At 35.9% G+C, this 27,566-nt stretch overlaps 1 protein-coding gene and 1 pseudogene across 1 annotated transcript; one reads left to right on the top strand and one right to left on the bottom strand.

Moving 5' to 3' along the window:
* Nucleotides 1-1,519: 1,519 nt before the first annotated feature.
* On the bottom strand, nucleotides 1,520-27,459 carry LOC114377163 (N-terminal acetyltransferase B complex auxiliary subunit NAA25-like). Its single transcript, XM_028335572.1, has 19 exons — nucleotides 27,144-27,459; nucleotides 26,896-27,052; nucleotides 25,825-25,943; nucleotides 25,647-25,736; nucleotides 24,443-24,536; nucleotides 23,337-23,455; nucleotides 21,650-21,720; nucleotides 14,881-15,022; nucleotides 14,587-14,762; nucleotides 13,944-14,149; nucleotides 13,511-13,641; nucleotides 12,181-12,257; nucleotides 10,555-10,629; nucleotides 10,210-10,402; nucleotides 4,202-4,321; nucleotides 3,980-4,118; nucleotides 3,424-3,464; nucleotides 3,047-3,298; nucleotides 1,520-2,613 (listed from the first exon to the last, which is right to left on the bottom strand). Exons 1-19 carry the CDS (start codon nucleotides 27,288-27,290, stop codon nucleotides 1,909-1,911), a joined length of 3,054 nt encoding a protein of 1,017 aa, XP_028191373.1. The 5' UTR covers nucleotides 27,291-27,459; the 3' UTR covers nucleotides 1,520-1,908.
* LOC114377164 lies at nucleotides 20,773-21,025 on the top strand (annotated as a pseudogene).
* Nucleotides 27,460-27,566: the final 107 nt, after the last annotated feature.

Genomic DNA, 27,566 nt, shown 5'->3' with positions numbered 1-27,566 from the left:
TTACTTCTAAGTGGTACAAAGTACAAGCCAATAAAAGTTTTGAAACCAACCAGCATGCGAATTGAAACTTGTATCATAAAGGGCAACCAGTGACATTAGTAACATTTTTAGTTTAAATTCGTATATAAAGTACACAAAGTACAAACCATATACGTAGCTCTTTTTTTAAAGCATCCTGAAACCATCTTATGAACATTGCCAATATTTCTACATAATTTGTATTCAAAGAAGCATTTGAAACTAAAAAACGAAAACAAAGTTATAACTATGGAGGATGGGAGGAGGAATTTCTAGTATTTATTTCATTCGTGTGTACGATGGACATAATTTGTGAATTGCCCCTGCACATACCTTTCAAAGACAAAAACTCTTTTTCGTCCACATCGGTTAATAAAACGTTACATAAACTCAACTAATTGAATGCAATCACGGGTGGAAAATGATATATACTTGCACGAACAAATTCCTTACAAATTCCCATGCGGTCTACCGAGAAACTGAAAAGGATTTGTGAAGGTAAAGTTTGTGCATATATAATTTTTAGTTAGTATTCAGAAAAAAAAAATCATGTAAATAATATCATGTTTGTTTTTAATCTAAAATAAATAAATAATTTATTTTTAGTCTCTCATTATGTGTCAAATGTAATTCTTCTCTTTCGCAAAATTATCTATCTCCTAATCTCCATTTATGAAAATAAGATGACATAACATATTTCCACAAATGAAAGAACAAAAGGAGACAATTTACTTTTACAGGACTAAAAGTGAACATTATTTTATTTGTAAGAACTAGAAACATTTAACTTTTATTTTATAAATACTAACTAATGCTTCATTTATCATTAGTGTTTTTTTAAAGTCAAGTAGGGTAACATTTCATCACTATTATAAAATTAGTGTAAAAAACTTAAGAAGATATAATAAGAGATTTGTTCAACAAGTAAACTAAAATATGTTAGACTGTTACTAATAAAGTTTGATACAACTGGCAAATAGCTGGGTTTTTTCAACAAGTAAACTAAAATTTAAATTTTGACGATGAGTAAGGAAAAGATCCTATTATGAAAAGTCAAGCCTACATGAATAATCTATCTATACACCTTAAAAGGAGTTAATTCCCAACTGTCAAAAATGTGAATTCCATTTTATTAGATAAGAATAAATAAATGAAATTACTAAAATTAAGAAAATAAATAAATAAAAAACAAATTGTGTCAAGCTTTGTCCTGATATATGTTAAAATGAAAATTTATAGACTCCAGATTTGGACTTACGGTAAGTTTTAAATTGGTTGGAAAAAATTAAAATTGACAAAATTTAAAACAGTAGAGTTTAAACGGAATAAAATGATATAAGAAAAGGTGAAGCACTCATGTGAGATGAGAAAAGTCACGATTCTCAATGAAAGAGTGTAGATCAAGAGAACTCTTCACTCTTAAGAATGAAAATTCAAAACACGCAATAGTTGCTAATCAAATATGGGGTGTTAATTGGAAAAATGATGGAAGACCTGATCAGAATATTTTAAAAATTTACTTTCATTAAATAAATAAATAAAAAATCAAACCAATGATACACTGCCAAAATTTCTGCTCAGACAAACAGCTACATTTCTGAAAAAAAATCCGGCAACAGCTCAAAAGGGGGAAAATGTTTAACGTACACTGCAGAAAATTTTACAGGAAAATGACCAACAATAACTAGAGCCAACAATAACCTAGCAACAAACTGTGATGACTGTTCTAAAGAAGCTTCCGACAAGGTATTGTTGAAGATGAAAATAACAGCAGAGCAGAAGCACATTTTCTCAACCCCTTGCATTGAAGATATATATATCTGTTGAAATTGAAGAGCCGTTTGTCAAGCTGAAATAAAACTTCAGCACTAGTAAATGATGGATGATTCTTCACAGTTGAGCTATCTGCTGTTTCATAGACTTAAATAGCTTCAATTTTGACCCACAGATGGCAGAAAATTCCGTCAGTACTTTTAGCTTCCCAGTCATCATTTTCCTGGCAACGTCAGCAGGACTCCAAGACTTGAGAGATTGGGAGATGCGGTCACCGAGTTCCACATCATTCACAGAGGAAATGAATGTTTCTAAAATGTGAAAGACCTTCCCCGGTCCATCATTATGCCCATCTCTCCGAAGAAGCAAAAGAATGTTCTCCAGATGCTCATCTTCAGGTCTTTTGTTCCATTCAGTTATCCATTTCAAAACAACCTCTAACACATGAAATAAATGCATGACAGAATCTGTGATTGCATGAGCCAGATTCGCACTAGACTGATAAGCTGATCCGCTTTTCTTTTTCTTTTTACCAGATGGAAAACAGGATCTCAGACAAGACTGGATTACGAGTCCATGCCACGCCAAAGGTTCTGTAACTAACTGCATCAGAAGTTCCATGACACTCCAAGGAGAGCAGAGCTGAGGCTCTATAGACTTAACATTCTCTAAAATATACTTCTCCAGCATAGAATCTAAGATATTCCAAATTCGAGGCCTACATCCATTTCCGTCAGGCTGCACAAGTTCATGGGAACTCAAGCTCCATGCATTTAAAAATACAGTGAAATTCAACCAGTCAATCAAGTTGGAGTCAGAAACCTGCAACATTTTTAGAAGAGATGGATTAACTTGCTAGTAGAACCCCTGTATGATAAGATATTTTCATGTCCAAAAAATATAACTTTAACACTGCCTAAAAGTAGTTGGAACAGAGTTATCAGATGCAAATGTTTCAAAAAAATGCCCTCAAACTGCAAACCCTATAATAATATGCAAATTCATTTCTACTACAGCTCATTTTTCTATACCGTCACATATAGTTTACAGGCATCATTGTCTGTATTATTAATATAAAGAATGCCTTTCCATTTTGCTTCCTAATTCTGAAGTATCTTAGTTCATGGCAGTTATGTCAATTTAGCTCTCGATAGCAATAATTATGTAGCATCTGTATTCATGTTGGTATAACATATCTGTTTAACGGATCTCCACAAAATATTTGAACAATAGCATAAAAATTGAGCAATCATACCACACAAGAACTTTCACCATTAGAAAAACCCATGACCACTTCTATTGCTTCAGTGAGAGAAAAGCCCAAAAACTGTGCATAGCACTCCAGCAACAATTTCAGCTCTGAAGTGATGTCTGGGGTAACAGAACCATTGACCTCAACATGCTCCTTGATTGATGCTGAAGCACTTTTAATCGAAAGATAGATCATCCGTGGAAGTAGGGATTTCTTTTCAATGACTCTCTTTAGACTTGTTTCCCTATCTTTGGTCTACATCCATTAACAAACCATGCAATAAAAGGGGGAAAAGAAAAAGACCCATATAAATAGTTTAGTTTTTACTGAAACAAGAGGAATAAAACAGCCACAAATCATCAAGGACGGGATTGACCTACCAATATTTCTCTAGGATAATAAGAAATCCCTTCAAATGGCCCTAAAACAGAAGGCAACCATCCATTAAGCTTAATAGCAATCATCAAACACAGATACATTAGAAAATAATACTAGAATATAATCTGATGTCCAAACCATGACATTGGTCAGTTACACACAAAAAATACCATTGAGTCCTACCAGCTATAAGGATGCCACGTCCTATCATTTTCCAATTTGTTTGGATTTTTAAAAGCCAACATACATTCATCCATCCAACCAGACCAAACCCCATTCCCATCCAGTCTGTCCAATCACTCTAAATTGACTATCTTCAAACCAAGTTAAGAAACAACTAAAGGTATTAAGTTAAAGGATTTGTAATTGTAAACAACATCCAAGGCAGTATCCCATAAGCTTTCATTAGCTTTTCTTTAAAGTAAGAGGTCAATTTGATATTCATTTTAACTTAGACACATACTTTGAGGATTCATATTAGTTTATATATTGATGCTAATAGTCGCAAGAATACAGCATACATTGTTTCTAAGCTAGAAATATGATTGAAAAACTAACCTAAAAGGTAATTTTTCTCTGAAGTTGGTGTCCACCAGGGCCGTGACTGCAAGTCTTCATTGAAGGTCAAAGACTTTGACCCTACCTCCTTAGACAGCTCAAGGAAGTGAATACCACATTTCAAGTTTTGAAGGATACCCTGACAAAATATGAACTTGTTAAACCTACCATCAAATTAAGAGGTCATAAAATATACTACTATAGTTTCAAGTCATGAATCACCTCCTCTTCTTCAATGTTATCTGCATTCTGCTTTAGTTGTAAAATGGGTGTTTCAACTCGAGCCACTAGATACTGACTAGAGTGTTGCAACCTATCTTTGAACTGGACAAATTCAATTACCTGGAATATAACATAGCTTCAATTCAATCAACTCTATGAATGTGGTTCTTTCAACATTACATCAGAACCGACATGAATAGAAGATTATCATGCAGTGTGTACATCTTTATTTTACACTTACATGAGTAGAACCATGTCAATCAAACTATGCACTGCTTATGTTTTGAGTATGCCACTTCATTAAGAATACAACAAAACACGGTCAAATCTTGACTTCATTTCTAACAAGGTTGCGCAGAGATTAATAAAGTTAATAAAAAGTTTCTTTAATGTTTTTGACTAAATTAACCATTTTTCCCTCAGAGAATTTAGAATTCTAACAGAACTGTCTCCAGCAGTGTTATCAATAGCAGATAGCAGATTAAGGCGGCAAGCCAAAAATCTGCATATACATTCGGCATATGGCAGAAGCATAGTGGACAAGATAGAAATAATGTGTGTGTGTGTGTGTATAAATACCAAAATAACAGCAGAAATAAATTTAAAATAACAGAACTAAAAGGAAGGAACAGAATTTAAAAAAAAAAAAACAGAATAACAAGAATAAACAGAATTGAAAAAACAGGAATCAAAAAGAAAAAAAAAACAATACTCTTTTTCTGTATAAATATTAGTAAAAACAGTATTGAACAAAGCAGTACAAGTATTAAGAAATATAATTGAAAATGCATTTAAAAAAACTTGAAGCTTTGAATATGTGAGGGGAGAAACTTTTCACTCACTTGCTTAGCTTTTATTTCATTCAAATAACATATATATATACAAATAGGAGAGAGACAGCTTGACAAGCTTTGACAAGACAGTACACACTGCTGTCTTCTTCAACAAGATAAAATAGGGAAATCTACTCTAAAGATACATCTAATAATACCCATAATTATAACACTCCCCCCCTCAAGCTGGAGCATATAAATTATATGCACCAAGCTTGGAACATATAAACTGAATTCTAGGCCCCCTTAAGGATTTAGTCAAAATATCTGCAGGCTGATTATTGGAATTAATGAATTCAGTGACAATCTCTTTAGACAATAGCTTCTCCCGAATAAAGTGACAGTCAATCTCTATGTGCTTGGTTCTCTCATGGAAGACTGGATTTGAAGCAATATGAAGAGCAGCCTGATTATCACAATACAGCTTCATTTGCATCACTTTGCAGAATTTCAACTCTTCAAGAATTTGTTTGACCCACATAAGTTCACATGTAACTACAGTCATAGATCTATATTCAGCCTCTGCACTAGATCTAGCAACAACAGTTTGCTTCTTACTTTTCCAAGAAATAACATTCCCTCCCATAGAGACACAATATCCGGATGTGGATCTCCTATCCATAGGACAGCCAGCCAAATCTGCATCACAATATCCAGATACTTGTGTATTACCTTTATCTTCATAAAGTAATCCTTGACCTGGAGCTCTTTTAATGTATCTAAGAATACGCATAACAGCATTCCAATGATCAACACGAGGATTTTGCATAAATTGGCTCACCACTCCAACAACAAAGGAAATATCAGGTCATGTAATGGTGAGATAGATGAGTTTTCCCACAAGTCTTCTATATCTCTCGGGATCAGAATACATTTCACTCTAATCTGCAAGAAGCTTCAGATTCGGATCCATAGGACTATCAACAGGTCTACAATTCTGCATGCCTGTCTCCTCCAAAATGTCAAGGGCGTACTTCCTTTGAGAGATCACAATACCATCTCCTGACTGAGCCACCTCAATACCAAGGAAGTACTTCAAATATCCCAGGTCTTTGATCTGGAAATGACTAAATAAGTGCTCCTTTAGCTGAATAATCTTAGAAGCATCATTCCCTGTAATCACTATATCATCAACATATACTATCAAGTAAACACATTTTCTAGGGGATGAATGACAATAAAAAATAGAATGATCAGCCTCACTACGTTTCAACCCAAAAAGTTGAACAATATGACTGAATTTACCAAACCAAACCCGAGGGGATTGCTTCAACCTATAGAGAGATCGACGCAGCTTACAAACAAGACCATACTCCCCCTAAGCAACAAACCCAGGAGGTTGCTCCATATAAATTTCTTCCTCAAGATCACCATGAAGGAATGCATTTTTAATATCAAGCTGATGGAGAGGCCAATGACGCATGGCAGCCATAGCAAGAAAGAGACGGACAGTAGTGATCTTAGCTACCGGAGAGAAGGTGTCACAATAATCAAGGCCATATATCTGAGTATAGCCTTTAGCTACTAATCGAGCCTTAAGTCTATCAATTTCACCATTAGGCCCAACTTTAACTGCGTAGACCCATCTACAACCCACAGCCTTCTTACCAGGAGGAAAAGAAACAAGTTTCCAAGTACCACTATGTTCAAGAGCCTGCATTTCATCAATCATAGCTTGTCTCCATCCAGGATGACTAAGTGCCTCATGAATATTAGAAGGGACAAAATATGAAGATAGAGAGAAAACAAACGAAGAATATAAAGGAGACAAACGATGATAACTCAAAAAGTTATAGATAGGATGAGGATAACGAGAGGATCTAGTACCTTTTTGGATGGCAATGGGCCAATCTGAATCAGAGGAATGAGAAGTAGCAGGATCCATGGCTTGAGGATTGATTGAAGAAGGAGAAGAATCATGAGGTGAAGCTTCAAGTACTGAAGGACCAACTTGTTGTATCCTGCATTGGTTTGTGAGAAGAGGTGGAGAAGCAACTTCAGTTGGATGAGGTGGAGAGGAAGGAACCTCACTGACATCTGGATTTGAGGTATCTAGAGGACATGGAGAGGGAATGGGAAGGACATTCTGGATGGAAGAAGAATGGTCAGTAGATGATGGGTAGAATGGTGTGTCTTCAAAGAAGGTTACATCTACAGACATGTAGTATCGCCTGGTGGATGGTGAGAAGCATTTGTAACCCTTTTGAAGACGTGAATAACCTAAAAAGACACTTGATTGCGCGGATAGAAAGTTTGTCTAAACCAGGGGAGAGATCATGAACAAAACAAGTACATCCAAACACTTTAGGTGGAACATGAAATAAAAGATTATGAGGGAAAATGATTGAGTGAGGAATTTGATTCTCAAGAGAGGAGGAAGGCATTTTGTTAATTAGGAAACAAACAGTAAGCACCGCATCCCCACAATGGTATGTGGGAACATGAGAGGCTAACATTAGTGATCGTGCGATGTCAAGGAGATGACGATTTTTCCTTTCGGCGATACCATTTTGTTGTGGTGTATGGGGACATGTAGATTGATGTAGAATGTCTTTTGAAGATAACAAAGAGGAGAAATCATGAGAGAAATACTCTTTGGCATTATCACTTCTAAAAACCTGAATTGTTGTTTTAAATTGGTTTTCAATCTCATTGAGAAAGGACATGAAAATAGGAAAAAGTTCAGATCTGTCTTTCATTAAATAAACCCAAGTACATCTAGAAAATTCATCAATAAAAGTTACAGAATATCGAAAACCAAAAGAGGAAACACGACTTGGTCCCCAAATATCAGAATGAATGATAGAGAAGGCTGAATTACATCTTTGAACAGTTTGTGGAAATGAGGACCTAACATGTTTTCCTAGTTGACAAGGTTCACATTCTAAGACTCGAAGATTCTTCAGACTAGGGACCATCATTTTCAGTTTTGGTAGACTTGGGTGACCTAGATGATCATGCAAAAGTTTGGGGTTTGAAGTTGCTGAACAAGAAACAGAAAAGTTGGGCTTCAAGTAGTAAAGTCCTCGTGATTCACGTCCTTCTCCAATCAATCGACCCGTGCCATGTTCCTGGATAACAAAAGAATTAGCAGTAAAGGTTACTGAGCAATTTAATGAACGGGTTAACTGACTCAATGAAATTAAATTGTAGGGACATTGAGGAATAAACAAAACAGAATCCAACTTCAATGAGGAAGATAAAGACACGTGACCACTCCCTTGAGCTGCAACTTTGGAACCATTAGCCACAGTAACAAGATGAGGAATTTTTGGAAAAGAAATGGATGTAAAGGAAGACTTGTTACCAGAAATATGATCAGAGGCACTTGAATCAAGTATCCAAGGACTGGGACCATCAATAGATTGAGAAATACATGCTGTTGAATAACATGGTACAGAGGAAGATGAAGTCTGGCTGCTGGATTTCTCATATTTAAGCTTCAAATATTCTTGATATTCTTTATCAGAGAACTTAGACTCTGATTTTTCGGTTTCGGTCTGAGTTACCTGAGCTACTTTGTCAGGGAAGCCATGCAAGGAGTAGCAAGTCTCTTGTGTGTGGCCCATCCTCTTGCAATATGTGCATTGAGGACGTCCACCTCTCCCACCACGGCTTCCTCTACTATTACATCCTCCCCCTCTCCCAAGAGGTGCAGCCATGGCTGACGTCTCCACTACATCAGCCGGATTTTCTTCTTTCAATGCATGGGGAACACGAAGCAGCCTAGTGATGAGAGAATCCATCGATGGAACCTGATCTCCAGCTAAGACTTGATCACGAACGTGATCAAAGTCTGAATGTAAACTTCTCAAGATGAGAACCATATAGAACTTATCTAGCTTCCTATTCACTTCCTCCAACGATTCAGCCACAGGGAACCTCTTCAATTCTTCCACTGCTGCCTGAGCTTTACCTATGTGTGCAATCATATCGTGGCTGGTTTGTTTGAGAGCTGTGACCTTCATAGTGGCATCAAACAAACTCTAAATATCATTGACAAAGATTTCCCAGGCCTTTTTCCAAAAGGAGCAGCATGTTCTGAACGATCTGAGAATCTCCAAAACATCTACCTCAACTGACTGCCATAAGACAACACAGAGATGATAATCTAACTTTTCCCACTCAGGTCTTCTATCATCTGGAACTGCCTCAGCATCTTTTTCAAGATGGTCATGATGCCCTTGCCCAAGGAACCACAATTCTACTGAAGCAGATCAGGATAAGTAATTTTTCCAATTGAGCTTTGTTGTTGTGATAGTGGGAGTTCCAGAAAACGAAAGTACTGGGCCAGACGAAGCCATTTTCACTTACAGATCAAAGGAAACTAAAGTAGAGAGACAAGGAAGGCACAAGGTCACTCAACGAAGTGCCGAAACCAAAAACTAATGGTTGATATGGACTCAGGAAAGCCCGACGAGATGGCCGAAAGCAAACGCGCGCGTTTCCGACAAGGGAAGGGCGGCGCGTGGTGGTCACGCACCGGCGTTTGGCGCGTGACGGCGCGTGGGGAAGCTCCTGGCCCAGCGGTTATTTGTGCTGGGTTGCGCTCCTCGAGGCGCACAGAACTCTGTAGTCGCCGATTGAAACGGTCGGCGTACTGCGGCGGACGGTGGCGGACGGCGGCGGATACGACCCGCTCTGATACCAACTTGAAGCTTTGAATATGTGAGGGGAGAAACTTTTCACTCACTTGCTTAGCTTTTATTTCATTCAAATAACATATATATATACAAATAGGAGAGAGACAGCTTGACAAGCTTTGACAAGACAGTACACACTGCTGTCTTCTTCAACAAGATAAAATAGGGAAATTTACTCTAAAGATACATCTAATAATACCCATAATTATAACAAAAAATACTGCTCAAATAATCTAAAGAAAAAAGGAATTAAAAACATGAATGCAAAAATACATTTTTTTCTCAAAAAAAAAAACCAATACAGTATTGGATAAAAGAGAATTGAGTAAGCAGACAGTTACTCATTTGGAGACAGCCTCATGAGGGAGACTAGGAGAGGAAGAGAACCTCTGTGTGTATCTGTTCAATTTTAGGGTTTTAAACCCTTTACAAGAATAGGCTTGCAATCCCAACTTTATGCATCCATATGCTCCAAATAATTTAACTCAAAAGGAAAGTCTCTAGAAACTATAAAAAAATCCAGTATACATACTTTTGAGTAATTTCTATGTCGATATGCAAGAAATGTCAAATCCGCAGATTCTCTGAAGTGATCATCCATAAACTTCAGGTAATCCTTTAGAAGATGATTTAACTCAGTCCAAAGTGGAGATACCAACATCTGAGGCAATATGTGGTGCAAAATACTTTCCATCAAAATATTCTTGACATCCAGGGACTTGTACCTGAAGAGAAGGAAAATATGCTTTATAAAGGATCAAGAAATAGTCAAAGGAGCTGAAATGCATATACATAAACCAATCAGCATGACAGCAAGTCATACATTACGGTGATACTTTATGAAATAATGTAAAATTGATGAATTGAACTACCATACCATTCATGTGCCACCGAAAGAGCACCACAGTGGCTATACAAATGCAGCAGCAAGATCTTGTATTGTGACACATATCTGCTTAAAGACAAGAAGGATGCGTAAATTATTTTAAAGAAAAAGTTCCTGTGTCAAAAGCACCATAAGCATTTAGCTCTCAAGATCAACTGGTTGAAGCAAACCATTTAATGCTTTAAAGCCAGTAAAATAAGCGCAATATAGAATCAACATCCAAAGTAATCAAAATAAGGGCATGTTTTACCTAGTCTCTTTTCACTTAAAAGTTAAAGCTCAAAATAAGTTATATGTTTCTTTTATACAAGAAGGGCCAAAAGGCCAAAACACAGACGAGACTACCTACAGAAAGAAATCACCGCAGAATCAGCCTGCAGCTGCAACCCAACACAAGGTGGGGGGGGGGGGGGGGGGGGTATTCAAAAAACACAACCCAAAAAAAAGATTTAGCAAAATTTGCTAAAGCATCCACAATGTATTTGCTTCCCTGAAGCAATGCTGCCAAGTTATTTCCACATCAGGGGAAGGAGTTCTCCAAATAGAGTCAACCACATGTGCCACAGGATGATGAGAGCTACATCTGTTCTGTAGAAGTTGTTTGGCAATTTTTTTTGTTTTTGGCTTAAAAGAGATGTCTCAAGAAAGAGCATGGGAGACAGGAGAGAGTGGAGAACAGAGATCCAGTAGAAAGAGAAAAGAAGCCAACTTTTATTTGAAAACTCCTTCCCCAACTTTTTTAGAAAGCTACTTTCGCTTCTTTTCTTCTATAAAAATTAAGTTGCTTCATCTTTTAAGAGTTTTTCAAAGTATTTAGCCCAGCTTATCCTTTTCTAAAGATAAGAGAAGCCCCAAGAAAAGCTGGGCAAACACTATTTAAGAACACACACACCCATCCTTGTGTCAAGAATAGACTTCATTAGCATTGTCGTCTCAACCAAATAACTAAATTTAAAAATCCATTTAAGATTTAGGAAATATATAACTAGTTCATATATTTAGTTTACATTAGCGCAAAGTATGAAATGAAAATAGAATAAACTGTGTAATAACATAACAAATACAAAATCTGTGCTATTTATCACAGTATGATTATGTGAAAAAGGCCAAGAAACTGAGAAAGTCAACAATTCACTGTAAGTCTGTACCATTGGAAATGGCAACATCCATAGGTTCACAAGCCAAAAGCTTGCATGTACCTATAGCTAACCTTTGTGGTGGAAATCTCAATCCTTCTAATACAAGAAATAATATCAAAGGGAAAGACCTAATTCAGAAAAAAGTAATCCAATTAAAAAAAAAAACTGTAATACTAATTTGAGAATTGAGACAAATCCTAGAAATGTCATAAAATTGTAAATGATAAAGCTTTTTTTACACTGCTATCTTATAACAGAGTTGCAATGCTATCTTTCCTAAATTTGACAGTTCACAAATGCATAATATAATATATTAAGGTATTGTGCATTATGCAATATAATAACATATGAAGGCACAAAAAAAAAAAACTGGCCAGATATATCCCAAGAAAACAACTCAAATAAAATGTTTCCTCAACTTAATACTTTTTTTTTTGTGTGAAATTTCAAGATATAAGGCAAAACAACTATCCCTGACCTTTGTATTGCCAAGCCGAACTCCAAAACCATAATTGCCTCTACCAAATAGCCAACATTCTTGGTACGCCAGAATAACTATACAAATAATATCACAAGAGGTGAAAAGTGGTCAGAGCATTCAGCATTGTATAAATATTTAAATGTTAAAAATTAGTTGCCGTATATTTCTAAAACACGACGATGAGTAGCAATTTTACAGATCATACACAATTCTGAAGAAAGAATAAAGAATTTAAATATAGAAATAACAAGAATTCTTGTTTGGTTTTAAAATTGAGAAAACAAACAAATTCAGTTTTAAACTCCATTATCACACTTGGTTAACATTATTTAAAAAAAAAAAAAACTACAGGGTGAATAAAAGACTTATTGGGAAAAACCCAAGTCCCTCATCGGCTAGAGATAGTGTCAAGATAGTGTATTAAGTGGGGAGCAACCCTCACCCTATGAGCTAACTTTTAGGGTTGAGTTAGGCTCAAACCCACATACTAAAATGGTATCAGAGTCTATCCTAGATCCATTAACGGGCCACCCACCATATTATCCACGCACCAAGCTCAAAAGTATTCCTAGATCCATTAACGGGCCACCCACCATATTATCCACGCACCAAGCTCAAAAGTATTGGACATGAGGGCATATATTTGGGAAAACCCAAGTCCCACATCCGCTAGAGATAGTGTCAAGATAGAATATATAAGGGGGGGCAACCCTCACCCTATGAGCAAGCTTTTGGGGTTGAATTAAACCCAAACCCACATTCCAAGAAGACTCATGTTTTAAATTCAAATAAAACACACTTACAAAACAAGAAGCATTCAATAAATACATTTTCCAGGGAACAACATCAACAGAATACAATAAGGAAAACTCTTAGAAGTTAAAACCAAGTTCAATGTTTAAATTGAGCAACCAGCCTGGATTGCTCCCTACTAAAGCCATGATTAGGCTTCAACTAGAAGAAATGTCAATAAAGAAAAACAGTGAGTAATAAGAGTGGAGGATAAAATATAAATTTAAAAGGAAAAAGAAGACATAGGCAGAATTGACAAATCAACTTTCTGCCAAAAGAATTCAACACATCAAATAAGAAAAATCTGGTCCAAATTTCTGCATAGTCGACCATTGACAACCTTAACACCTAACCATTATATCTGTTTGTATGTCTCCTCACACTCCGGCACTCACTGCCCCCACCCAAAAAGACTAGGAATATATGTAGATTCACGTGTAAAAAAAAAAAAAGATAACAAGGATAGAATCCCTTTAAATTATTTTTTACCAATGTGCAATACAAGAAGAAATACATAAAGCTTAATACAACATACCTGGACCAAAATATTACATATCATTGAAAGCAGCTCCTCACCATGCATGCTTTCCTGTGGATCCAAATCTTTTGAAAGTGGAAGGTTTTTGCAATACATTTCAAACATTTGAACACAAAAGACCTCAAGATCTGAGACAAGTTTAGAAGAGTTTGTATTCATTAGATTAACAATCTATATGGAAGCAAAAGCCATGACCTACAAGCCAAGCCACGAGCTCAAATCTGGATAAGTTTATTTCCAACCTTACGAGGGAAACAAAAGAAAGAAAAAATATCGAAATAAAATAATAGAAGGGGCAGACATGGTTTAATTCATAAGGTGAGAGCTCAGACATGATTTATATCTCTCTAACAGGGCAGAGCATTGGAAATTGGAAAATCAAGAAAATTTAAAAATTCAATGCATACTCATGCAGAAATACGACACCCACCACTTGCAGAAGACATGGACATGTCCCCTAGCAATAAATGTTTAATTTTGAAAAAGCTTATAGACAGCCCAAGTGTCTTGGTTGGTGTAGCTGATAAAGACACGCTGGTTTTCATCAACTTCTCCAAGAGTTCTATCTTCTTATCAGTAGTGAGGACTTCAACAAACATCTCAACATCGGAAGTAAAGCAGGCCAAGTGACCAAACCTATGAAAATTAAGCAGAGTTCTCACTAAAACAATTGTAAAGTTGCACTTTCACAAGCATGCTTTAAAAGTAAAAGGGACCAATTTGCTAAAGTATAACTAGTACAGCTAGCTAACCTAAAGTTGAAAATCATGTTAAAACCTATTAGAAAGTAAAAAGTGGCACAGAATTGAAACATATCTTCAAATAGAATAAAAGTAATACAGACAAAAGAAACTAAAAATAGTGTTTTCACAATTATTAAACAAAGTAGGCCCTGGAATAAGTAGATGTGTGAACCCATAAACCTAGATTTTAAATTCTATTGGATTTTTTCCCATTAGCATTAGCCAATATGAAATGTCATTCCAGCCATCTCACAAAGCACTTTAAATACATGATTTTTTAGAAGGAAAATAAGAAAGAATAGGAATGATAAATTCTGTGCCATAAGGTACCAGCAAAAGTATTGCACAATGCCATCCATTAAATTGTCATCATTTCCCTTCCCACGTAAATGCTTTCTTCTTTCAATTTCTATAGTTGCCAGGTATGGACACCTTATCAAGTTATTGATGGTATCTGCTTGTAACTTCTGCACACAAGCTGATGCAATTGATATTTGACTGTCAAACTGCATTCATATAGTAGTTTGTAATTATACAAGAATCAAGTTCTGTGCTAATAATAAATGGTCCCTCTATGCATAAATTACTGTCATAAATAAAGGTTACCATAGACTAAACATTCACCTGTTCATCTGTCAAGTGTGAGACTTTGAAATTGACAAACTTTGGGGGATGAACTGGATCATTAACAACCTCATCACACCAAATGCTGTCATCTTCTAGCAAACAACCTAGGTAATGAAGGAAACTCTCCCAGTCATCTGGACTGCCAAATGATGAAACAATATCAATGGTAGAAAAAGCAGGGGAACAAAAGTATAAGACATGCAAAAAGGAAACTATGAATGAGTTTAATTCAGGAAACAAACAAGTCAAAAATCACTTCATAACTCAATTGGGAAATATATAGAGACGGGTACGGCTTAATTTATAAACTACAAGTTAATAAGTTAGATCGTAGAGTACAGCATAACATGCTTTATAAAAGCAGATAAAGAAAGAAGAATAAAGAACAGTTAGAAAGCCACACAAAAAAAAAGCAACTAAGATTCAAGGACCAAAAGATCAGTTAGCACATTTATGTGCATCACAGTTTCTGCTTTATTTGTACTATAATGGAAAATTAAGATCATGGAAATAGAAAAAATAGTAATAAAGTGTGCTTCACAGACAGTGATATAATAAGAGGTCATATCGTGGACAGCATTCAAGCTTTGGGACTTCTATAGCCTAGGTACCATAGGCATCAAGCAATTCAGACCCTGCCTTCCTAGTAGTCCATAAGTTTACAAGTAAAGACCTGGCTGAAGATAAACATTAACCTATACAAAAGCACAGAATTACCAAAAAGAAAAGGCAGCTGGAATATCTATATCAGAATTTAAGAACAGGGAAAAGAACAAAACAGAGAATAGAAAACTTATGTTATTGATTCAGAAAAGTTAGATCTAATACAGTTACAAAAGAGGTATTTATAAACCTCTAGACCTTGAAGCTAATCACAAACTAACTAACAACTAACTAACAGAATTATGTTAAACTAACTAACAACTAACTAACAGAATTCTGTTAGTGAAAGAAAAGTAGTTAGCTTATACTAACTGTCCTGCCTGCAATAACTGTTTGTAACAGTTGTTTTTATACATTCATTCTAATACCCCCGCAAACTCAAGGGGAAGGTTTTTCTAAAGAAAAATGCTTCACATTGAGTTTGTCCCTCAGTTCTTCAAATCTTGTTGAGGAAAGTGGCTTGATTAAGACATCTGTCCATTGATCTAAGGCAGGAAGATGCACAACTAAGAGTTGTTTGGCCAAAACTTGTTCTCTTACAAAAAAGACATCAATTTCCATATGCTTTGTTCTACTATGGAACACTGGATTGTGAGCTATGGACACTACACTTTGATTATCACAGTAAATCATAGGAGTTTGAAAAGAAACATGTAATTCTGTTAGAAGGGTTCAAATCCAGGTTAATTCAATAGATGTTTGGGCCAAGCTTCGATATTCAGCTTCAGTGCTGGACCTTGCTGTGACTTTCTGCTCCCTGGACCACCAGGATATCAAGTTTGAGCCAAGAAAGATAGTTGTTCCTGATGTGGAACGTCTGTCATCAATATCTGATGCCCAATCAGAAAATCAGAAAGCATAGAGTGCCATAGGTTTTGAAACAGAAGCAGGTTGAAGGAATAAACCATGAAATATAGTACCCTTGAGATATCTTAATATCCTTTTGACCACAGCCCAATGAGAATCCAATGGATTAGCCATATACTGACAAACCTTATTAACAGCATCACTAATCTCTGGTCTAGTAAGGGTAGCATACTGCAGGGCACCCACTACTGACCTATAGAGAGTGGAATCATGAAATAGATCAGCTCCATGTTTGGACAATTAGCAGTTTGTAACCATAGGAGTAGAGATAGAGTGTGCCTCAACCATTTGAGTTTTATGAAGTAGATCTCTGACATACTTGCTTTGAGACATCAAAATAGACCTGTTAGGGAGATAGTTAATCTCCAGCCCCAAGAAATAGTCCAGGTGACCCAGTTGTTTGAGAGCAAAGGCTGTATTCAATTTCGAAGTTAACTGTTGAATGAGAGAGTTAGAACTTCCTGTGATGATGATATCATCTGCATAAACTAGAATGTAGACAATGTGTTGTTGATGTCTATAAATGAACAAAGAGGGATCATACTTGCTTCCTACAAACCCAATCTGTATTAGTGTTGATCTTAACCTGTCAAACCACTGCCTTGGAGCTTGCTTTAACCCATAGAGAGCCTTGTTAAGTTTACAAACCAAGGATTTTCCTCCAACTTCAAAACCTGCAGGTTGAGTCATATAGACAGTCTCCTCAAGTAATCCATTTAGAAATGCATTGTTGACATCAAGCTGAAATAAGTCCCAGCCTTGTGAGAGAGCAAGAGTTAGAACTACTAGAATTGTAACTGGTTTTACCACACGAGAAAATGTTTCATGAAAGTTAAAGCCATGAACTTGATGAAATCCCTTAGCAACTAGTCTAGCTTTGTACCTATTGATTGAACCATCAACATTTTCTTTTATTCTAAAGACCCACTTGCATCCAATAGCTTGTCTACCAGCTGGTAATGGAACTAAATCCCAAGTTTTGTTTCTCTTGTTTTTTCTTTCTTACTAGCATTCGAACTGGTGCCATATGAAATTGTCATACAACAATTGCCATACACACTAGGAATGCCAGTAAGTTTTGTTTCTCATTAGAGCATTATACTCCTCCTGCATAGCTGCAAACCATTATGAACTTTCCAGGGCCTGCTTTACACTTTTAGGTTTAGAATGAGTAAGAAATAATGAAGGGTGCAGCCTAGGATTGTTATTCCAGATTTAGACCTAGTTTGCATAGGATGAGTGTTAACGGGAATTAGAGTTGATGCGGACACAGATTCACTATGAGACATAGTATTTGATGATTGAGGATGAGTGGGAGAGGGTGCAGTTGGTACAGATTCACTAGATGACACTGTATTGGATGATTGAGGATGAGTGGAGGTGGATTCGGATGAGGTCTGAGTTAAGGCAGTAACAGCGAAAGCAGGAGGAACAGAGGGAGCTGAAAGGGAATTGGAGGAGGGTATTTGGGAAAGTGAAGGTGTGGAGGCTGAAACAGGAGGAGATAGGTCAGGATTGAGGCTGAAATAGGAAGTAATATTCTGTGTTGAACTAGAGGAAGAGGAAAACAGATCTAAATATGAAAACCTCAACTCATTAAACAAAACATTCTTAGAAATATAATTTCTACCAGTTGAAGACAGACATTTATAGTCTTTATGTGAAGAGGACTACCCCAAGAAAACACACTCTTGAGACCTGAAATCCACTTTGAGTATGATAAGGTTTCAACAGAGGAAAGCATGCACAGCCAAATGTTTTAAGAAAGTGAAAATCAAGCTTTGTTAAAAAGAGTGACAAATGGAATAGCAAAGTTGAGTGATGCAGTGGGTAACCTATTAATCAAATAGACTGCAATGACAAAAGCATAATCCCAAAACTGTAGAGATAGAGTTGCATGATGAAGTAATGTGAGTCCTAGATCAACTATATGCCTATGCTTCCTTTCAACTACACCATTTTGATGATGAGTGTGTGGGCAAATTAACCTTTGTGAAATGCCATAGGAAGCTAATAAAGCAGAGAAGGATATGTATTCACCACGCCAATCAGATTGAACATTTTTTATTTTAGTGTTAAGTTGAAGTTCAACTGATAACTTGAAAGTTTGGAAAACAGACACAGTTTCAGCTTTGGTTTTAATAGGAAATATCCAAGTATATCATGAAAAGGTATCAATAAATGATACATAATATTTGAAACCAGAGTAGGAGGTTAAATGAGAAGGCCACCATAAATCTGTAAAGACAAGTTCTAAAGGAGAATAAACTGAAGTGGATGCATGAGAAGACAGCCTATGAGACTTTCTCACACAACAAGAGGTACAAAAATTTGAAATCACTTAATTAGATGATGAAATGTTACACTGATCAAGAACAAGCTTTAGTACATGACTATTAGGGTGTCCTAACCTAGCATGCCAAAGGTTAATAGTGCTAGGAGATGAAAAACCAGAACTAGATGTTACAGTAGACTCTTTATTAGCAGTAGAAGATGTTGTTGATAACAACTGAGGTCTGTGATCCTAGAGTTTGATGTTATTAAAAGAATAGAGACCATCAGCACCCTGAAGGAGCACTTTATTGGTCCCCTATGATTTGACAAAGCATAAGTGAGGATGAAATTCAAAGAAAACAACATTATCTTTAGCAAACTGACTGACACTTAGCAAATTTTTCAAAATGGAAGGAACATGTAATAGCTTAGTTGAAGTTTGAATTTGTGAGGAAAATGTCACTCACTAACTTCTTTTCTTTATTGCTTTCAAATAACATATATATATAGAGTACAAAAGAGAGGGAAACAGCTGTTTACACTGACACAACACAGCTGTCTCCTCAATGAAGCAAACCAATAAAACACAGACTTTTAACAAGCTTATTAAGTTTGAAAGTAATATGAGAGTCATTAGGAGACAAAAATTATGAAGAACCTGTGTTGGAAATGCTCAAACCTTCACCATTTCCTATAAAGATTTGGTTAGGTCCATCAAAATGTGTTTGATGGACAGCAGTTTGATATGCTGTGATTCACCAGTTACATGGAAACTAGCTCCAAAATCTGAAATTCATGTTGAGTTTTTTTTTTTTGAACGGCCAAAAATATAATATATTAATTTGAAGATAGAAGATACAAAGTACCAGAGGTACTATAACAGACCACAGGAGGTAGAGCCTCCTGAAACAAACCGCAATAAACAGAAGCTACCAACCCAACAAAAACCAAACAACCCATCCCAATAAGACAAACATTACTTAAAAGCTACTGCCATAGCTGAGGACCATTGGTGAAAAGGAACATGAAAATCCTTTTCCCACTAGGCTGTCTTAAATTCATGTTGAGTTAGCTTGACCATTACCCTGAGGTGTCGAATTGGTAAGCATCACACTAGGCTGGCTGGAGGACTGAGCAACTGGTTTAGAGTTAGGATTAACCCAAGTGTTTGAGGTCCTACCCGAGGCAATCGAATAAGGAATTGGTTGGAGTGTAGTTGGATCGACAAAGGTGAGTGACTCATGAGGTTGAAAATTCATATCAGAACGAAAGTGGCACACATTAGCAGTGTGACCATACTTGAGACAAATTTGACACTGGAAGTTAGCAAATCTGCCACCACCGCGGCCTCTTCCAGAACCATTGCAACCACCACCTCGATCAAACGACACATTGTGACCACCATTACCTCTGCCATAACTTCCTCTGAAACTACTAGAATCATTAGCTTTGGACAAACTTCCATATGAGTAGCCTTGAGTGTAATTAACAGACAGAGATACAAGCATTTGGGTGTCACGATTGTATCGAACCAGGCGAGTTTCATGGCCATAAAGGAAAGCCTCAATCTTTGCAATAGATGGCATACGTTTTTTGCTTTCAATCACGGAAACCACTGGTGCATAATCCGAAGGTAAACCTTCAAGAATAGCATCAACATGCTCCTCATGGCAAACCAGAACTTCAACACCGGCGAGCTCGTCGACATAGTTTATGATTTTGTGAAGGTACTCGTCCATCGTTTTCCCTTCGAGTGAGACAACACGCATTGCCATTCGCAATTGACATGCCCTAGACTTGGTGTGAAGACTGAAATGCTCGTGAATCTTCTCCCATACCTGATAGGATTGATTCGAACCTAGCATGCGAGAAAGGACAGACTTCGAGAGTGTTGACTGAAGCCAAACAAGCAATGTTTGGTCCTGCACTTCCCGGGCTTCGTATTCGAGGTTAACACAATCCATGATCCTATCATCCTCTGTGAGAAATTGAGGTGGAACAATTGGATTAACCACGAACCTTTGCAGTTTATGGGACTTGATGACTGGCTCAACATATTGTCGCCAGTGGGTTTCGATCAGGGAAATGGGTCTGTGGATGTTACTTTAGGGGTTTCTTCTTGCAAATGCGCTAGCGATATTAAACGAGGACCGCTTTCTTGCACCTAGAGGATGGGGCTTCCAAGATTTCTCGGGTGGAAGGACTAAGTCGTTCAAAGGCGCTAGCTTATAGGCCTCATTTATGCAACTCAGTACCTCAGAGTTCCTCTCATACTTCTCAATTCCATCTGCATTTTTGTGAAGTTGGTGTTCGGATGATGCTTGACAAGGAGTTTCTGTCAGATGATTGCACAAAGGTCTTCAAGATAGTAGGGTTGACAAATTCCACTGTAGAAATATCAATTGAAGTATTTGTCCTGTTTTTTGTGATATTATTCATTGCCACACCATAGTGTTCTTTACAATAGTAACATAGGCTGAAATGAAGGGCATTATGATTTTAAATTCAGTTTTCTATTCAATTTATTGAGTATGGATTGCCATTTCTCATTTTTTTCTAAAAAAAATATCAGAATTTAAGAACAGGGAAAAGAACAAAACAGAGAATAGAAAAGTGATCTTAATGATTCAGAAAAGTTAGATCTAATACAGTTACAAAAGAGGTATTTATAAACCTCTAAACCTTAAAGCTAATCACAAACTAACTAACAACTAACTAACAGAATTCTGTTAAACTAACTTACAACTAACTAACAGAATTCTGTTAGTGAAAGAAAAGTAGTTAGCTTATACTAACTGTCCTGCCTGCAATAACTGTTTGTAACAGTTATTTTTATACATTCATTCTAATAATCTATAATCATAAAAAGCTTAATTCCAAAATTCAATTTTTAGCACATTTCCACACATCTAAGATTTTGAATTTTTTGTCCAAACAAGAAGTTGGCATATCCCAGGCATACCATGACTCTAGAATTTTGTTAAAGATATCAGCAGCAGCAGTGTAGTCACCTGCCCGAGCCAGAAGTCTCCCCTGTCAACTTAAAGTCAAAGTATAAAGGTTGATAAGATAAGTCAAATAAGAAAAATATGAATAATGCTCTGAATTCCTGTTATTTTTTCTATTTAATAAAAGAATAACAATATTGGAATTAGAAGGAAAGAAGAGGATAAGAGAGAAGTAGAATCATACACAAAAACAAAAGTTTTCCAATTCCTCTGCAGGTCAAACAGGGAAAAAACTTGAAAGAAACTTTGTGAAGAGCACCACATGAAACCACGAAAAGAATTCTAGCTCAAAGCAAGTTAAATCTTCCTTTTGCTTGATTTAATTAATTTCTCTTTTAATACAGCCAAAAGGGTATGATAGACTAATTCCTCTGCAGGTCAAACAGGGAAAAAACTTGAAAGAAACTATGTGAAGAGCACCACATGAAACCACGAAAAGAATTCTAGCTCAAAGCAAGTTAAATCTTCCTTTTGCTTGATTTAATTAATTTATCATTTAATACAGCCAAAAGGGTATGATAGACTAATTCTTATGATGTGTTTTCTAGTAGAGCATACTCCTATATTTTATGTTCATTGGAAGTTCAAAGCTGCCTCTATGGTCACATATTCCATTGGACACTACTACTTTATAGGATTAATTCTAATGACATTTTGCAGTTTTGTACATTTAGCAAAGCTTTCTTTAACCCCTGATATGTATGCAATGTGTCTCTTTAATTAAGAGCTGCACATTTTTTTCTACACTCCTTGAAAAAGATGCACTTTCAATAGTGAACTATAGGGTGCATTTGATACACACCAAGGTACAGCACAAGGAGAACAGTACAGGACAACTTTTTATCCTGTGCATTGTTTGGTGAACAATGGACAGTAGAAACAAAATAAATAAATTTACTATAATACCCTTTTTTAATATTAATTATCCAAATACAATTATTATATATTATATATCATAAATATAATATATAAATATATTATATACATACATATTAATATATAATATACTATATACTATATATAACATGTGATTACGTCTGTGCATGCATGAAGAAAGTAACTGTCAAAGAGTGGTTAGATTTTGGGAGGAGGGTAGCACTATGCAATTCAAGAGGAAATATAATATGGATAAATTTGACTTTTCAACTGTATTTTTTATGGACAAAAAGTTGTTCTGTGGTTTAGCAAGTAACAAGTTTTTATCATTTTGTCTTGTCCTATACCACTTGTTTTGTGCTGCCCACAACAATTTTTACAATCAAACATGTAACAATTTTTTTTTGTTTGTGTTGTCCCTTACTTTTAAGCGAATCAAACAGACAAATAGATTGAATCCAAAACTACACTTCTGTACAAATTTTAATTTCTAAAAAGACATTTGAAAAAGAGTTTTCCTTGAAGTATCAATTTTCAAATATTAAATCATTATAATACTTCAATGGAACCTTTTCCATTAACCTTAGAAGTTGGAACATACAAATTTAATTTATTACTTGATCATGACTTTCACCAAATCAACCAATGAGCAACACCCATGTACTGATATCCCCTTAATTTAACTGGATGGCCATTTATACTCCAAACAACTAACACGAAACTCAAAAGTTAAACCATAACAAAACAGGAAAACTATGAGATAACCTGCATCCGTAGCTTATCAACTTCAATCTGCAACAGTGATCCCAATTTCCCAGAGAGAATTTCCAACGCATCCCCAAACTTAGCTTGTCGTTCCAATATAGAAATGTAGATCATAAGAGCTGCAACCAATTTTGAAAACTTAAAACATACACATGGTATGCTTAATGACATGAGAAAATCTAATGGTTAATCATAATAGATAAGAAAGAATAATTGGGTAGGAGATTCCTCTTCAACTTTGGATTTCTGTCTTTTTCATCTTTCCTCCTAACAAATTCTTCAAACCACAATTTAGTGCTCAGTTCAGGATTCCACTATTTCTTGGAATTTAAACGTTTTTGTTACTTAATGATACAGAATCCTGAGTTTGAGTTCATCTTGGGTCTTCTTCACTTTGTTATTTTATCCTCTGGTCCAGACAAATGGATTTGGTCTATTGAGCCTTCTAGGGTGTCATACTGTCATAGTGAAAATCATTCTTCCAATTTCTAAATCATTCTTGGAATACAGCTTTGCTACAACTTGATAAACCTATTTGGAAGTCTAAAGCTCCCTCTAAGGCCAAGTCCTTTATTTGAAAGGCTTAACAGAAATAATACCATACCAATGACATGTTGCAAGTCCCCCAGTCACACAAGGCTGTTTCAACTCTGATTTGTACAGTGTCACTAGCTCAGAATGACACTAATAGCTGTAGTTGTTTCTTATGGTATTCTTTATTTAGCACCTTTGGAAAAGCTAAACATTTCGGGCAATATGTAGGATATGCTTATTTGGTTGGGGTGTAATTCTGATATCTTTTAGGAAAGCTCTCTAAGTGAACAACTTATTTGAGATAGGATAAGGTGTTTGGATTCTACTTGATGTAAAGCTGATAGTTTTGTTATAGAGGTTTCCCTCATAGATATGTGTACAGACTGGGTAGCTTTGCTTCATTGATGTTTTTATATCTCTTTTGTTTGTATTTTCATTCTTTATTCTTTATTCTTTATTTCTTTAAGAGGATCTCTTTTTCTCAAATCTCTGTGTTATCTTCTCCTTTTATATAGATGAATTTATTTTTTTATCAAAATTATTTATAGCAGATAATAAAGAAATAAAATCACCTTCAGGCTCATGTAAACTATGTGAAGCAACATGTTTCTTAAGTAAGCCTTCAGCTAAAAATAAAAGTTTGTCTTCTCCACTGCCGCAAAGTACCTATCAAGAGCTCAGTTCCCATAAAATAAGTCAATAAAATATGTTTTATAGACGGAATAGTCATGAAGCCCAACACCATGAATAATTTAATATATCTGAAAGAAAAACAGAAACAGTGTCGCATTAATGAACTATAGTTGAAAACTCCACTTCACAAGGAACTTAGATGCATGGCACGGCATGTTTAAAATCAAGTTACAAAGAAGTAGTACTATGACATTTAGAAGTTTGGCTCAGAAAAGATTATAATGTTATCCAACAAATATTGATATCAACTGCAAGCTCCCAACTCAAGACCATTTAATTGTCACATTAAATCTAATGGATGAGATTGATGGTTATAGCTTCAAAGACCTTTAGTCAGATATTCTTTGCTATCCAGGCAATGTAATATGTTCATAACTGTCTCAACATTAACTTAATAGCAACTGTGTATGTTCTATGGCAAACACATTAAGCCTGACATATATATACTTGTACAGTTTCATTACGAATGTGACCAAAACTTCTGAAACCAGATCAGACTGTTGAGCTACTGCAATCATCAGCAGCTTTGATCATGGGTCTGCTGACCGACAGGCCAAATCAATTCAAGCTGCATGTAAAATATCTTCTAAAAACTAGATTATTTTCTTGCATAGGTGTTATGCATATATTTCTGGTGCAAATTAAAAATTTTATGCACTACTTCGTAATTTTTTCCCCTAGAGTTTGCATGTTCTTTGCACAATTATGTACTGGGAACTGATCAAGAAAGAAATCAAAGAATACTATCCTTTTTTAAGCAGTTTCAATGACAATTATGATGAAAAGGAAAAAAAAATCAAGAATCAAAACAATGTCCATTCTAAAATGAACCAGATAAATGAAATACACTAAAACATAGGCCAGCACAAAGTGTAAAGAAACCAACTTACTACTAATGTACTGGCAGTGTACTGACAGTCTAGCAGTGATCGCGACATTCTAAATATACTTTACTTTCTTATCTATCCATCATATCATGACATTTCACTTTCCGAATCACGTTCATTCCCTTTCAAACTGACTGAGTGTTGAAATAAACACTGCACAAGATAATGAAGGGAAAACACAAGAAATGAGGAGAACCTGTAATTGGATGCTACAAACTGCCCAAAGAAGAAACCTTTCTTTTTCTTCTCCAACCTGTTGATATTGCTTGTACATTTTGATAGCTGTCTGCCAATTAGACAATAGCAAAATGTGAAGTTGTTAAAGTAAATAAAAATATAAAATAGCATAAACAGACATTCACACAATCACAAACCTGTTGTTGCTTCACAAATGAGTACTCTCGAACATAGCAATTAAACAGCCCCATCATTAGTTCCAAGTTACTTGGGAATTTACTACAGGCATGTTCATAACACCCAGTAGCCAAATCCACTGCTCAAATACACAAACTCTAATCAACAACCAATACACACCATGCAACACACACATAACCAATGCATCAAAAGACAGTAAAACAGCCATGTTTATTGGTTAGGCTTAAATATGTCTTTAGTCCCTGTAATTTATCCAGTTTTCAATTTTAATCCTTCTCATTTTTCTTTTTAAATAATCCCTGTAATATTTATTTTTTTGGCGCCAGTCCCTGTCATTACTTAGTTGCCGTTAACAACTGCTTCAGTCACTTTATACCATTTTTAATTCAGTCCATGTAAGTATATCACATTTTTATTTAGTTCCACTCATATACCTTGTATTTTTTATTTTAGTTCCTGACTTTTTAGGCATCTCAACGTTTAAAACAGTCAAGTTACACCGCTACGGCATGGACTAACAGCCAAAATTTTGAATATTACAGGGATTGTATTAAGAAAAGTTTTTGAAAGAAATAAATCAAAAAGTGGGCATATTACTAGCACCAAAATCATATTTAAGCCTATTTGTTACTCCCTCTGGACCAAAACAGTGTTTTAGCTTCTTCTTCTTTTTTTGTTTCAAAACTATTGATGTTTTACAGATTCCAAGTCTCAATATTAATTATTTTCTTCTTCCACATATACTCCTATTCAACATGACCAAGATAATTGTGATCTATTCTATAACTACTCCCATCATAGATATGAAATGAGGATATTTTATACTAAATATAGCTTGTGAGGAGTATTAAATATATTTTTTAAGTACATTAGTGTGCATTAACCTTAAACATCAATAGTTTTGTTCCGGAGGGAGTACAAACATCAAACTAGTTAGTTGAACTAACAAAAACCATACCTTGAAGCTTTTGCCAGTTCAGTCTCTAATTTCTATTTCGATTTAAAATATTGCACACAATAACATCACAAATAGCAAAAGAAAGCAAAATAAACAAACAAAAGAAACTAACAGTGATCCAATCGCTGAAACACAATCTGCAAAGTGCTGAGAGTGAGGTCATCCATCAACAGAGATTCATTGGCGTAGAGAAGCTCCTTCGCGTTGAGCGCAACGGACAACGCTTCGTCGGGCTTCCCCATTCGCTCCAGCACGAGCGCTTTCAGAGCCTAATTGGAAAATCCGCATTCAGCAGCATAGAAAAAACAAGGCGAATTCGATATCAACGAATGTAATGAGGGTGCAAATTAGGGTTCTTACGAGTGCGTAGGGGGAATTAGGGTGCTTGGCGAGGAGCGTGGAGACGTGCTTGAGAGCGTTCTTGAACTGGCGGGAATCAATGGCGTCCCATATTGGGCGGACCTTGCGCTCGGGAATGCCGCCGGCTAAGCCGAACTTGGACGCCATTGGAATGGAATCGAAGGTTCGAGCGAGCGAAGTGTGAAAAGGAACAGAAAGAGAGAGAAGAAGAAGAAGAAGAGTGAGTGTGTCCCGAAGAGGAACAGAAAAACCTAACCTAGAAACTCAAACCGAACTGAACAAAACAGCAACGATTCTAGGCTTTTGGAATAAGGTTCAAAACTGCGCTCAAGTGGACTTGACTTTCCTATAAATAAATATATAAAATATTGGAAAATGTTTTTTTCTTTTGGCAACAAATAATCCAATAAGAAGGATAGAAAA

The sequence above is a fragment of the Glycine soja genome, chromosome 11 (genome assembly GCF_004193775.1).
Source record: "Glycine soja cultivar W05 chromosome 11, ASM419377v2, whole genome shotgun sequence".
In the NCBI taxonomy this organism is placed as follows: Eukaryota; Viridiplantae; Streptophyta; class Magnoliopsida; order Fabales; family Fabaceae; genus Glycine; species Glycine soja.
Note: the sequence above shows the minus strand (reverse complement) of the source record. Positions and strands in the feature narration are given on the sequence as shown.

Bases quoted from the DNA above. Each gene is read 5' to 3' on its own strand.
- LOC114377163 (XM_028335572.1), bottom strand. From the start codon at position 27,290: ATGGCGTCCAAGTTCGGCTTAGCCGGCGGCATTCCCGAGCGCAAGGTC. The intron at 27,053-27,143 runs GTAAGAACCCTA...TTTTCCAATTAG, and splicing joins CTAATTCCCCCTACGCACTC to GCTCTGAAAGCGCTCGTGCT. The intron at 23,456-24,442 runs GTGATTTTATTT...AATTGGTTGCAG, and splicing joins TAGTTTACATGAGCCTGAAG to CTCTTATGATCTACATTTCT.